This window comes from Ylistrum balloti, unplaced genomic scaffold, assembly GCF_031769215.1.
Source record: "Ylistrum balloti isolate Yb309-2 unplaced genomic scaffold, AGI_CSIRO_Ybal_v1 Utg370240, whole genome shotgun sequence".
Lineage (NCBI taxonomy): Eukaryota > Metazoa > Mollusca > Bivalvia > Pectinida > Pectinidae > Ylistrum > Ylistrum balloti.
Window position 1 is genome coordinate 1,369,648 of NW_026782195.1, and position 14,841 is coordinate 1,384,488.

General features: G+C 33.6%; 1 protein-coding gene across 1 annotated transcript; it reads right to left on the reverse strand.

Moving 5' to 3' along the window:
- Positions 1–578: 578 nt before the first annotated feature.
- LOC132552151 (UMP-CMP kinase-like) lies at positions 579–13,543 on the reverse strand. Its single transcript, XM_060216292.1, has 7 exons — positions 13,506–13,543; positions 10,074–10,271; positions 7,206–7,352; positions 6,688–6,837; positions 6,362–6,438; positions 5,731–5,827; positions 579–4,374 (listed from the first exon to the last, which is right to left on the reverse strand). Exons 2-7 carry the CDS (start codon positions 10,152–10,154, stop codon positions 4,318–4,320), a joined length of 609 nt encoding a protein of 202 aa, XP_060072275.1. The 5' UTR covers positions 10,155–10,271; positions 13,506–13,543; the 3' UTR covers positions 579–4,317.
- Between the last annotated feature and the right edge of the window lie 1,298 nt (positions 13,544–14,841).

The following is a 14,841-nucleotide window of genomic DNA, read 5'->3' on the forward strand; positions in this document are numbered from 1 at the left end:
TTGGAAGAGGATCTGGATGTCAACATAACCGACAGCTGATGTTTGTGATTACTATTTCCACAGAACTAACGACTGGATATTTTGGAATCTCTATCAACAAATTCATTTGGAGTGTGGTTAAATATTATACAATTAATTATGTAATAGAATTTTGCCAGCAGCCGATTTGGTTTTTGCTGTATGAAGACTGTTGCAGCTATATCAAATAGACTAATAAAGGAACCATCATCAAACTTTGTAGACAAGTTCAGTTAGGATCCAAAGTGTATCAAAAGAGGTCACTCTGACCTATATTTTAACCTTTGACCTACATTAAGAAAAGTTTGTTAGGGTTCTATCCCCTACATTACTGATCACTGGAACTTCATTGGGTATGAGTTCACCACTGCAGCATGTATCGAGCATAGGTCTAACCTACATTTTGACCTTTGACCTATATCAAAGGAAAAAGGATTGTCTGAGCTCTATTTTTCTACACAACTAAATTCATATTAGAGGTGTGGGTTCACCTTGGTGAGATAATATGTCAAGGGACAAACTGGCCAAATTGATCAATATGAAATAAAATCAAACAAAAATTATAAGAAATAGCACATTTTTTTATTATTTGTGTTCTAATAACTGATTGTATTCATATAAATATGAATATGTCAACATATTGATAAATCAATAATCATTGAAATCCACTAATTACACTACTTCATAATTAAGTCATCAACAAAATATAACATCAACTATGCTTTTGATTCAAAACAGAAAATGCAATGGATCTTGCCACCATGTTTTAAAACATCTAAAAACACTTGATATCAAACGAAGTGTTGGTCAAACCTGCACACCAAGTTGTTTGTGATTACTGTACATATATGTAAATATGAACTGATTGTGACAAATATACTGATAAGCGACTACCCAGACTACAAAGCTGTAGAAGGACTACATAAATGCTAGACATAGACAGAAGCAGTTGTGTACCAATTGTAGTCATTTCAATTGAAACTACCATCTGGTAAAGAACTGTAGTGTCACTGTTAAAAATATCTTAAATGCACTATAACAAAAAAACTAAGGACATACCAACCTGGATATATATCCAAGTACTTACTATAGTTATCAACATGTGAATGGGCCATAATTCACATTCAAATACGTATACCATTTCAAATTTCTAGGGATTCATGCTGCCCTTATATTCACAAATTTCCTTCTCCGTTAGATTCAAACATTTTTGTCACCTTCAAATAACCATAATTTTGTAGTTCTTGGATTTCAGAACTCCTTCTGTCAAACCTGTGATTCCCACAATCCCATCACCCTGAAATTCCCACAATCCCATCACCCCTTAATGCCTACAATCCAATCCCCTCTTAATTCCCACAATCCCATCACCCTATAAAAGTGATTTTTATAAAAATGTTTTAGATCTTGTAAAAAGGAGCCGAACAAATATTGGGAATATTTTAAGCAGTTAGTGCCTAGTAAAGGCGATACTAAGCCAGATTTTGTTGTTTTTAGTGATAAACAAATTGACGAACCAAGTGAAATTGCGATTAATTTTAACAATTTTTTTACAAATATTGTGAAAGAGTACATTTCAGAAAACAATTCAAACATGTTACCAGATTGTTTAAACAATATTCATTCTTTTGTCTCCAAACATTTGCCTGCAGACACCATGTATGATATACCGGAAATTACTGTGTCTTTTGTCAAAAATTTTCTTAGCAATATAGACTGTAGTAAAGCTACAGGGTTGTATGGTATATCTGCTAAGTATCTTAAGATGTCAGCTGATGTTGTAGCTGAGTCTATTACCACATTGTTAAATATGTGCATTAGGCAAAATGTGTGTCCAGATGTATTCAAACATGCAAAAGTTAACCCAATTTTTAAAAGGGTGAGAAAAGCGTTGTCAGTAACTATAGACCAATATCAGTTTTACCTGTCCTGTCTAAACTTCTAGAAAAACATGTTCCTTCTACCTTGTATAGATTTTTAACAGAGCATAACTTAATTATTGAAAACCAATCTGGTTTTAGAAGTATGCATTCCTGTCAAACTGCTTTAACAGCTTTAACAAACAGATGGTATGAGGAGGTAGACAAAGGTAACCTTATTGGTGTCATGTACATTGATTTTAGAAAGGCGTTTGACCTTGTCGATCATAAAATCCTACTCCAAAAAATGAAAATATATGGATGTTCAGAAAATACAAAACTCTTTTTCACATCTTACCTATCACAACGACTACAGAGTGTTTCTTTTAAGACTTGTTTAAGTAATCCAAATGAAGTAACAACCGGTGTACCCCAAGGTTCAATAATTGGACCATTGATGTTTTTATTGTACGTAAATGATATGCCTCTTTACTCAAATCAGTGTGAAATTTTCATGTATGCAGATGACACATCAATGCAAAAAGCAGACAAAAATATTGATGTTATTGAGTCTTGTCTGCAATCTGATTTTTCTAATGTAAAAAGTTGGTGTGGATCAAACAAAATGGTTATTAATACAGAAAAAACAAAAGTAATGTTGATAGGTAGAAAACAGAGAAAACAGAGAGTGTCAAATGAACTGTGTATATTATGTGACGAGTCTGGTGATTCAAAATTAGAAAATGTGAAAAACGAAAAATTACCAGGCGTGTGCATAGATGATACACTTACTTGGGATAAACACGCCCAAGAAGTAATCAAAAAAGTAAATTTCAAAATATTCAAACTGTGTAGAATTAAACAATTTTTACCAGTATCTTCAAGAATCACGTTTTTTAACTGTTTCATTTTACCATACTTTGATTATTGTTATAATGTTTGGGGGCATTGTTCTCAAACATACCTGAAAAAACTTGAAAGAATGCAAAACCGAATACTCCGCATAATTTTAGATGCTGACTACATTGTCTCTGGAGATGAACTATTTTTAAAACTTAAATGGTTACCTTTCAGCAACAGGGTGAAGTATAATGAGTGTATACTGATGTATAAAGTTATCAACAAACTATGTCCAAACTATCTAAATTGTAATACCCTGGTCTCCAATGTCCATAACTAGGTCAGCAACTTCAGGTAAATATGTATTACCTCAACACAAAACTGAAAAATTTAAAAGTTCATTTATATACCATGGTCCTTTACTCTGGAACAGTTTACCAGTTACTGTGACTGGAAGTGGGACATTAAAAACTTTCAAGGTGGAATGCAAAAAACACTTTTTAAATCTATCTTAGTTATGATTCTAACTACTTTCCAGTGGCCTTGTAAGGTTTTAGTAATATGACTGTCCAGTAACTTTTAGTTTAGAATTAAATGTCCATCTTTTTAGCTACAATCAATCAATTTTAATATATGCTATATTAGCGTATAGTCAGTTAAATTTTATTATTTGTCACACTGACATATATGTATATTGGACACTTGAATATGCGTTTTAATTCCAATATATATGCATCATGAGCTTTATGTAGTGCACTACTTTTAATTAATGATCCAAATTAAAACTATCATTATGTTCACTGTGATACATTTACTCTATATGTGATGTTATAACCTTTTAATAATACAATGTAATTTAATGTTGTAAATACTATACATTTTACTGTCGACCGCTTGTAAGAAGAGTCTTTGACTCAAAGTGTTATCGACCTGAAATAAAGTCTATTATTATTATTACCCTGAAATTCCCACAATCCCATCACCCTTATATTCCCACAATCCAATCCCCTCTTAATTCCCACAATCCCATCCCCCTGAAATTCCCACAATCCCATCACCCTGAAATTCCTACAATCCAATCCCCTCTTAATTCCCGCAATCCCATCACCCTGAAATTCCCACAATCCCATCACCCTTATATTCCCACATTTTTATCCCATCAGAATTCCACATTTCCATCACCAATATATTCCCACATTTCTAAAACCCTTAGATTCCAGTATTTTACACCCTCGGACAGCAGTATATGCTGGACTGTAGCTTGCAAAACAAAACAAGAAAAAAAAAAGGGGGAAAAAATGGCTCTAACTACAAACCACGATTTACCAAAGAGCTATTTGTTCATTACTATGCCTTAGAATCTTAAAGGTTTATGACATCAAAGTCTGTGGTAACATATATTACTGCACATTTGACATTACCTTCCACATGTACAATTTTGTCCTTTTTTTTTTAAATTTAAGTACACTATATCAGGAAAGTTCAAGTACTAATACATCTACTTATTTGGTACCTGAATGGTAAACTGCTCTACCTACATGATTACTGTGATCCCTTACTGCCATGGATTAAAGATTCAAGAGACAAAACACATTTTTCCTTAAGAGTTATTTTCACTTTGAATTTTTTGGATGATCCTCTTCACATCTTCAAAAACCTGAAAGTAAATGAATGGGTTGTTCTTACGTAAATATTAACAATCGAACATATATTCATTTGATAAAAACAGCTTTCATTCATTATATAATATCACTGCTAAGGTCTTATTTCAGTGAAAGTTTGAATGTATATCATATCTGCCATCATTGTTGAGTCCTAACAATGAAACCGCACTATACATCATAATTTGCGCGTATAGTGTACACTTTTTTAGGCAAAAACTGTCAAGTCAAAAAAGGGGTGTGTACTGTACGCAGGAACTTGTCATACTTGGGGCTATCATTCTTGAGTTCTCTTTCTTTAACATTTGATTACCTCCCTTCACATAGTTATATCTGGAGTCGTCGGTCATATATGATAGATTGAAGATAAAAACAACAAGTACACATTTTTAAATGTATTAACATTTATCCACTTGTTTACTGATGTCAGAACTTCAGTCTGCTTGTATAATGAATTCCATTGGGTTTTCATTTTGGAGTAGACATTTATTCCAGACATTTTTACAGATACTCCAATACTGTGAAGGTAGATATTTTTATTTATTGGAGATATTTCCTGTCTGTGAATTTTGTATTTGGTATATTAATTACACCTGTCTGTAAAAAGGTCTGAAGATGGATTTTGGAAGAGGAAAGAATGACATTTTACTATATTACTAACACTATTTATGTTAGACACATGCATATACTTATGTTTGATATATAAAAGTCTCAATGTACATGTCAGCTTTTGCCACTGGTTGTTATAAGTATATGTGTTTAAGAATGATTATGAATTGCAACTTGACAGGAAGATAACCAAGAGATCAAAGGTTATAGGCTTTAATATGGTTATCAAAAAATTGCATTTTCTAAGAGAATTTCATTGTCACCAATTCAAACAGAGTTATGCTCTGGACATAAAATGTTTACAAAAGGCAACAACTATGTAAATAAGTGGTTTTGGGCCCTGGTATTTGTACACTACATACACCAAGTGTCATTGTCCTATTTCAAATGCAAGCAAAATTATGCAATAGACACAAAATTTAAAAGAAGGGAAATAACTCTGTAAATAAGGGATTGTGAGGGCTTTGAATCTAGGACAATGTACATCATCTTAGTGTAGCTGATGTACATACCATGTTTCATAAACCTTATCTAAATTATTGGCAAATTATGCTCCAGAACAAATAGGACTTAGTAAATATAATTTAAAAAATGAACCTGGCATACCATATGATTCAGTAAAATTAAGTGACATTTTACATTATTAAACATAAGTTTATCATTGAACCTGATAAAGCAATACAATTCTCTGAAATTTATTTCCATAAATGAAAAAACGGATATTATAACTCTACTTAATCTACCTCGTCTTCTGGTCTTTCTGCGGATACCTCATTGACCAAGTTCTCACGGCGATAGTACTCTATAACTGGCATGGTACTGTCTGTAAACGTCTGTATTCTGCATAAGGAATAACAACAATCACAATATTTCCAATATTCCCTACCAACAATGAAATATACTGAAGAAGGTTTTTAACAAGCATGTTGTCAATATCTGAGCACAGAGTTGTCCTCATGACTCTGTCGATGACTAAAATGTTAATGACTATATGTAACAACAATTCAGGGTAGAGATTGACAAAATGCATACACAGATTCTACCCTCTTTCAGGCTGGATTTTCATCATGTAGGTAGTTTTTTAAATATTTATCCTTACTAGCAAATGATTCTTGGATATAAGGCCTGCGCGAATTGCACTAAGTTACTAATAATTATATTGTCTCATAATTCCAGATAATCCTTGTAGGTTTTCCTACATTTTTATAGTGGATATTTAAAAATACTTAGCAAATAAAGCAATATTGCAGTACTGTATGTATTTTTATGAATAGATAAATAAATCTAGAAAGTATGTCTCTCAGGACATAACACTTCTTGATCAGACTTATTTTCAAAGTTCAGTTTATCTCTTGGGAGGGTTATGCAACACACCGTTTTTCTAGGCTTGTTTTGTTGTCATCTGTGCGACCACTTGTTTTACCTCGTTCTAGACATCGATCAACACAAACCTGAAACAGTGTAACATAAAGGCACTCTGTATTACAACATACTCAATATAATTTCTGCATGTTTTTTGTTCCCGAAATGAAAAAAGATCCCACTCTTTTAGTGTGAAACCATTTTTTTCTTTCCCCTCCTCCCAGTATACCTGAACCATTACAAAATAATCCACTGCATTGTTGTTTAACCAGTGGGAAATTTATTGTTGTGTTTTACAAGCATTGGAGTCAATATTTTGCTTGCAGCCTAGTACCTACCTTTTTAGGGCAATCGAAGACTAAAACTGATTTAAGGTTTACTAGGCCAGACATTTCTGAGTTCCATCCATCCAAATTGTCATTGTTCCTTGGGAAACCATCGATAAGAAAAAAATCTTTATCATCGTTTTCCTTGCTCCTTTTCATTTCCTGTAAATAAACACATTTTTTACCATAGAACTTTATACAAAGAAACTTTCAATTGTTTCTTTAGCATTTATGCATAACTATACATGCATGCCAGAAAACTGAAACCATTGTTTGCATACATTGTATATTGGCAAACTTTATAAATGCTTATTTATTTATTTATCTATTTATCTATTTATTTATTTCTTCAAATTCATAATCTTTATTGTCCAAGACACATTTAAGAGTAGGAATTATAGTTAAGAGTATGTGAGATACAAACTGAACGTGTGATGAACATAAAAACGGAAGAATATTCCAAAATACTTTCAGTGTTGTATTTCAGATTCAACAGGATTATATATATGAAGGAGGTTATCAATACAAACCCTTTTAAGTAATGAACATGTAATTGCCACTGGTACGATTGAACCATTTTTAATGTGTTGAGCGATTTCTTCTCCAAACTCTGAGTCTGGTTCATTTCTCTCCGCCCGCAGAAGGTCACCAGCGGACAAATGGACAAATCCAAACTCCTGCAAATAATAAACTGATATTATGAAGTGTGTTTATTGGTCAACAAAGGGTAGTCTAAATGGGTTTCTTTTTGGTATGTACAAATATTTACACCCATATTTAAATATCTTCTTAATATATAACCTTAAAATATATCATGATCACCACATATATATATATATATAAAAAGTAAAACATGAAGATACTTTGTTTATCAATGGAATAATAAAGTCAACAGGATGTAAATACAGTGAAAGCTAGAGATTTGTTTTGGTGAACAAAAACATGTCTCCCCTTTCAAGGAAATATGTATATTTCCTACTTTTGTAGAAAGATGAGTGTGCAATTTGCCATTGTGTTACTGATAACATTGTAGGTCAGTTTTGGTAGCTATGGTATAGACAAGTATGTATTGGTACACTAAATACAGGAATCACTGCACATAAAACAAGTACTAACTGTAACATATGTCCCTTAAACATCAACGCAGTTGTAGATGATATATGTAGTGTTAAAATAGGATGAAATATGATGAAATTCAATAATACATGTATATGAATTTCACCACATTTGTCATCACTGTAGGAAAGCCATTTTGACCAATAAGAAAAAGTACATTGTCATTGTGTTTGTCATGTCAGACAAACCTTCTCTATGACCTTGACCGTTACATAAGGTAACCTTCCCTTCTCATTGACCTTGATTGTTACATAAGGTGACCTTTCCCTTCTCTATGACCTTGATTGTTACATAAGGTGACCTTTCCGTTCCCTATTACACTCACTATTACACTAGGTGAAGGTTCCCTTCTCCATGACCTTGACTATTACATTTTTCTATAGGACTGCATTGACCTTCTGTCTACTCGAGGGTGTTTTTATTGTAACATTACATGTCTAAATACCCTTTTTGAAACTGCTGAGATTTGTAAAATTCTAAAGTACCTTAAAGATATTGGTCTACATAATAGACCAGGACATACCATCTTAATCTTTTGTGTAAATATACCCATTTAAGATTTTTAGCATTTGTCTTTTACCTTTTGGTTTCTTTAATGTTATTTCCTTTTTGATCTCTGTGTGTTTTACCTTTTGATGGCCCTAATGATTTTTTATGTGTTGACGGGCCGTTAAGAATGCAATAATAATAATATCAATTAGGGTTTTCCCTTCTCTATGACCTTGACCGTTACATAAGGTGACCTTCCCTTATCATTGACCTTGACCGTTACATAAGGTGACCTTCCCTTCTCATTGACCTTGGCCGTTACTTAAGGTGACCTTCCCTTCTCTATGACCTTGACTATTACAATAGGGACTTCTCCCCTCCTTATGACACTGACTATTACAATAGGGGACTTTTCCCTTCCTTATGACACTGACTATTACAATACGGGACTTTCCCTTCCTTATGACACTGACTATTACAATAGGGGACTTTCCCTTCCTTATGACACAGACTATTACAATAGGGGACTTTTCCCTTCCTTATGACACAGACTATTACAATACGGGACTTTTCCCTTCCTTACGACACTGACTATTACAATAGGGGACTTTTCCCTTCCTAATGACACTGACTATTACAATAGGGGACTTTTCCCTGCCTTATGACACTGACTATTACAATACGGGACTTTTCCCTTCCTTATGACACTGACTATTAAAATACGGGACTTTCCCTTCCTTATGACACTGACTATTACAATAGGGGACTTTTCCCTTCCTTATGACACAGACTATTACAATACGGGACTTTTCCCTTCCTTATGACACAGACTATTACAATACGGGACTTTTCCCTTCCTTATGACACAGACTATTACAATACGGGACTTTTCCCTTCCTTATGACACAGACTATTACAATACGGGACTTTTCCCTTCCTTATGACACAGACTATTACAATAGGGGACTTTTCCCTTCCTTATGACACAGACTATTACAATAGGGGACTTTTCCCTTCCTTATGACACAGACTATTACAATAGGGGACTTTTCCCTTCCTTATGACACAGACTATTACAATACGGGACTTTTCCCTTCCTTATGACACAGACTATTACAATAGGGGACTTTTCCCTTCCTTATGACACAGACTATTACAATACGGGACTTTTCCCTTCCTTACGACACTGACTATTACAATAGGGGACTTTTCCCTGCCTTATGACACTGACTATTACAATACGGGACTTCTCCCCTCTTTATGACACTGACTATTACAATACGGGACTTTTTGCTTCCTTATGACACTGACTGTTACTTAAGGTGGCATTTTTAATTCCCATGGCACTGACCATTCCATTACGTGATCTGTCCCTGCCCTAACATGACATTGATTAATTTTTACATTTCCAACTCCTTGAACCTCACATAAGAATGGAATCTCATATAATAAACAATGACATCAAAAATGAAAAAGGAAAAATAACATGCTTTGCAGTTTGTCTACAATTGATATAAAAACTGTACATGTACATTGTACATGTAATTCAATGACTGCAACACTGAATTTACTATGTTCTTATTTCAGATATACCAAATACTACATAGCACATATTTTCATTCAATTCATCATCATCTGTGTATATCAGGACACTACTTTTATTCATTAGTCAAAGTTAAAAGGAAACAAAGACATATACATGTAATGTCCTTTTTTTGTATTAACTTCCTGGACATATCATAATTATCTTGTCAAACTTGAAAGACCTTGCACCATGCTCATCTTTTATTTACCTTCACTATCTTATTACATTGTGTTCCCTTTCCTGCCCCAGGTCCTCCTAAGATAAAAATCACATTGTACTTGTCCGTCATGGTTTTCAAGCCTCTTGCCAAGGATTTGTTCCAGATGTTATGGCGGAACTTAGGGGCACAGTGCCGAAAGAGTGAAAACAAAATCTTGATTTTTGCTGGATGGCCTTTTCGAATGGCCTGAAAAAAAAAAAAGTAAAAAAAAAAAAAATTATTTTCAGCATCACCATACACCGTCCAAATAAAAAATTTAATCATATTCTAATCAGTCTTGCACCTTGTAGAGAAACCAACTCAATGGTGACAGTTGAGTTTGTAACCAAGTAGTGATTGCAAAATGCACTTTAAAAAATAAACTTGAGACACTTGTAGACACATACCGTGCAACAGAGGGAAGCTGTCAAAATCTGGATCTAATGAATATAATTACATGCTGTTTATATTTATAAGCAAATATTGAACCAGTACCATCTAAATATTACTGATTTCAAAACTTGAACTTGATAGTAATATTAAAACAGAGGAAGTTGTATGTAAGAGCGACATGGAATATGATAGTTTTTGAGTGAAATGGGAACATATAATATGAAGTCACAATGTGCTCATTTTCTATTTTTCACTTGACTTCAGGTCTAAAGCTTATGAGAGGATGTGTAAACGAAAAGTCTTTTATTTTTTCTCTCTCTTTTTCTATCCCTCACACTTAAACTTTTTTTTCCACTTTTCATTAAAAGTGCATACAATCATATAATTATGAAGTCAGTCTCTCTGATCAGTATTACTGTTGTTCTGAAAAGGTATCCTGTATGATCATAAGTGGATGCATAGTTTCCATATGAAATATAAACATATATTGTGTTGGAGAATATTATTTTACCCATCGAATACTACAATAAAGGTATGTATAAGCAATTTGTAACAGAATACAAAAAAGTCAAGTTTTCTCCAATCAACAATAACATCAACCTGGGAGCTGCATTCATATTTCACATTTTTCCCTCTCAAGTCACAGTGGTCTTTGTATCTCTCAATTTCTCCGTATAGGTGTATACACAGTTTCACTATAAACGAGACATAGTCGTATGTTTTGAAAAAAGGGAGAAAATAGAAAGTATTTTTTCTGTCAGCTGAATAAAGCAATTAGACTATATTAACTACCAAGTGTATATATCATTGTAATTACCCACTTTTATGATCACCATTATCCTACAGAAAGATAAGGCAATTTTTAATATCTTTCAGGCTATTGACTACTGAAATTGCATTGTAACTGCTATAGTTGAAATACATAATATGTACTCTAAAGAAAATATAGAAAAAGGAATAGAGAAATTTTAACTAAAAATTATCAGAATTTAAAGATATTATGAAAATGAAGTATATATTATGTCGATAATATCATATTAATTGCTGGGAGAGCTAGATATACTTCCACCATCTGTACTTCCACTGACGAGTTACAGTCGGCCTGACACTACACTGGTGTACACGTTTGTAAGTCGCATCTGTGTGTATTTTGATAAACTCCAAACTCTACTTCCGGTTGCGAAGGCCGGGACTTTTTAGTTCTATAGATAGTACACATACTTACAGTTCTATTAGGGTTTTTCTCCATGTACATTTTATTTTATATATATTGGGAGACTAGTGCAGAAATAAAAAATCGGTAGTAACATCCCCTTTACGTAGTCTCATAAGATCGCGCCCTCGCGTTACCTAAACCACATTCGGATACTCTCGGATTCCTTCATGCAGTTGCAAACGTACACAACGTTGTGTACCCCCATGGGAATCTACTTTCTCTCTCATAAGATAAGCGAGGACCAATGATTTTAAACTGGTTTAAATTTTAGAAATAAAGATAATTTTCAAATAGCGTCACTTCTCTGAGAAACTCTGATCAGAGCAGACATATTCTGCAGCACCGCACACTAGCGATATTTTTAAATTTTTCTCCCACACCTCCCACCCATTTTATGGTTGTGTATTGACTAGGCCTGAATTTTCCTTGTTTAGTTGTTTGTATTAGTTCTCGTTTTATTTGACATTTAGCGTAGATTATATATAGGATAGTTTAGATATATAGATTAGTTAACTTTGTCAAGGTTTCCTCCTTATATACAATTCACGAATGGAACAATTTACTAATTGGTTTATTACATGTGATTTTCATATTATTAATTATCAATATATTGTGTAATGATTACATAACTTTCAAGATAACAAGATTATACTTGTTTTGCAACGTTACGTAATATTAAAAATTACGTAATTGTAATAAACATTGACTATCACCCAAACCTGAAATCTTTGTTGTAATTATCCACATGTACACATTGTACATATACAGCATGTTAAGGGGAATAGGCAGGGAATCCGAGTTCGAGGAATTTCTGCCTCTCCCCTCACACGACTAGGAAATTAATCTGTACCAATAACTATTTAAAGTGTTTAAGTCGCTCATAGGTGCGGTGTATAATATGTATTGAAATATAGGAAGTTATACATTATATGAAGGTTCAAAACATAGTCATGATAATATCTGCATACCATCATTATGGTGGGTTAGTGTAATTAGACATGTAAAAACTGATCATGTCCAGTCAAGTGTGACTGAAATATGCACCTTTTGCAGCGCAGTGCAAAGGTAGAGACCTCCAAACAATTAAAGTAGTAAACACTCGTAACTATTTTCCCGTGTCCATGGAGATGGGTTGAGATTTCAATATCGTTGATTAGTTATTATAACTGGCTATCGTGAATCAAGAATCTATAAATGTGTTCATTTCTGAGTTAAAAGTCCCAGTAAAAATACAAACAAATCAAGCCTTCATTTTCCAGACACATGCGAAATTATCACACAAGAATATATAGAGTATACAAGACATATATAACAAGATATAAGTAAAAAAAATCAAATAGTCTGTTAGCTGTCAAAGCAACTGAGCATGCTCTTCATGATATGCCCTGAATTCATTATTAGGGCTCTAAGCACTAAAAAAACATAAGCATGTAGTCAGAACTGGGGATATCTTTCTTGATTTGTGTCAGATTTTAACAAAGTCACACTGTCACTAGTTAAATAATTTATTTGAGTCTTGCAAATATTTGTATGAGATGCTGATTTATATATACAAATAGTGAGTAGCTATTCGGCGGTACGCCTACATATGTAAAATTTAAAAAGACATGGCCGAAATCTCTCTTTTGCTTTCGTTGGACGAAATGACTTTGTGCAGTAGTATAATACTGGGCGAAGTATCGCGATAATAGTGTAAGCATGTCCGAGTTGGCGTATTTGAAAAATACCACATGAGGACAGGTAAATTTGCCTTACTAAGTCTGACAGTTGTATATATGTTATATAAATGAATTTCTAGTACTAGCTTGAAATTAAATACGTTGTCAACTTACCGAAAACGCACTTAACAGCCAGTAGACGTGTTAATAAAAAAAAAATAGCCACTGTACACCGACCGGAAATGAATACTTTAACATGCGCAATGAATTAAAAATTTTGAGTACGAAGCGCCAATGTTTTCCTACCAAAGGTAAGTGAACTGTGACATTTTAATCATTATTTTTATAAAGGTTGTGATCAATGATCGATTTAGGTACAGACAATTCTTGCATAACTCGAATATTCAACCTAAATGATTCTGGAAACCTGAAACATCAAAAATTCCATACACGTGAATATTCTTGCTACAACGGCTTTGGAATAAGCCGACTTCCGGTTGTAAACAAACATGTCAAAGGTAGTTTGTGCTAAAACGTTGCATTATTCGAAATATTTCCCCGAATAAAACTTCATCTTTGATAACAATGAGTTAATTTCATTGGTTTGTCCATGTTCAAAGTGTCATTTTGGTAGATTCTGAAATGCTCGGAAGTTCGCGGATGACTGTAAACATGCCGGGGCGTGTTTCAGGTTGGCTTCAAACAAGTGTGTATTAGTGCACTGAAGTAATATGACATTCAAGGCAAGCAAAAAGAAATATGATGAGGGTTTAATTCAGTGAACCGTGTGATCGGTCACCACTTTTGATTCATATCTACCAATATAAGTAGGATTTTATGCTAGGGTGGAGTAACTTCTGTGGATACAAGTAACCTGCAACATGCAAAGCTACACCATTACGTGTTACAATATGTACCCTGTTGTAAGGTATGTATATTTCATTTTGGTAAAAACCATTACTGAAGAATGTACAAAAAATGTTTGATGATTGTGTAACCAAAGAATCATATTCATGGATTCTAAATTACAATGATGCTATTTATACATGAAATAGCTGTTTGTATTGCAATTCATTGCTGGTGAAACCCTCACTCCTCATAGTGATAGCAATTTCATTGTTTTAGCAGAGAATTTTATGGATCGATAGACTCCTTGGATGTTGCTGGGGATGCAATAGGTCAGTTGGTAGAACATTTAACTTAGCAACCTCAGATGAAGATCTGAGGTATGGAACAGGCCAATGACTTAGATCCATCTATACCTAGGTCCCAGGTTAAATCATCACAGTGAAGTGATTATTTTTGTGGTGTGAGTGTGCTTACCTAAACTTAAGTATATATTGGTAGCCACTTGGTTTGGTTATGACTTGACAACCTTGGTAATTTCATTGACAAAACCCACAACATATAAATCGTTGACATAGTACATGGACATAATTACATAATGCATTTACATTGTAATGTAATTTTCTGTGACGTATACTGCATTCATATGTTGTAGAACATTCAT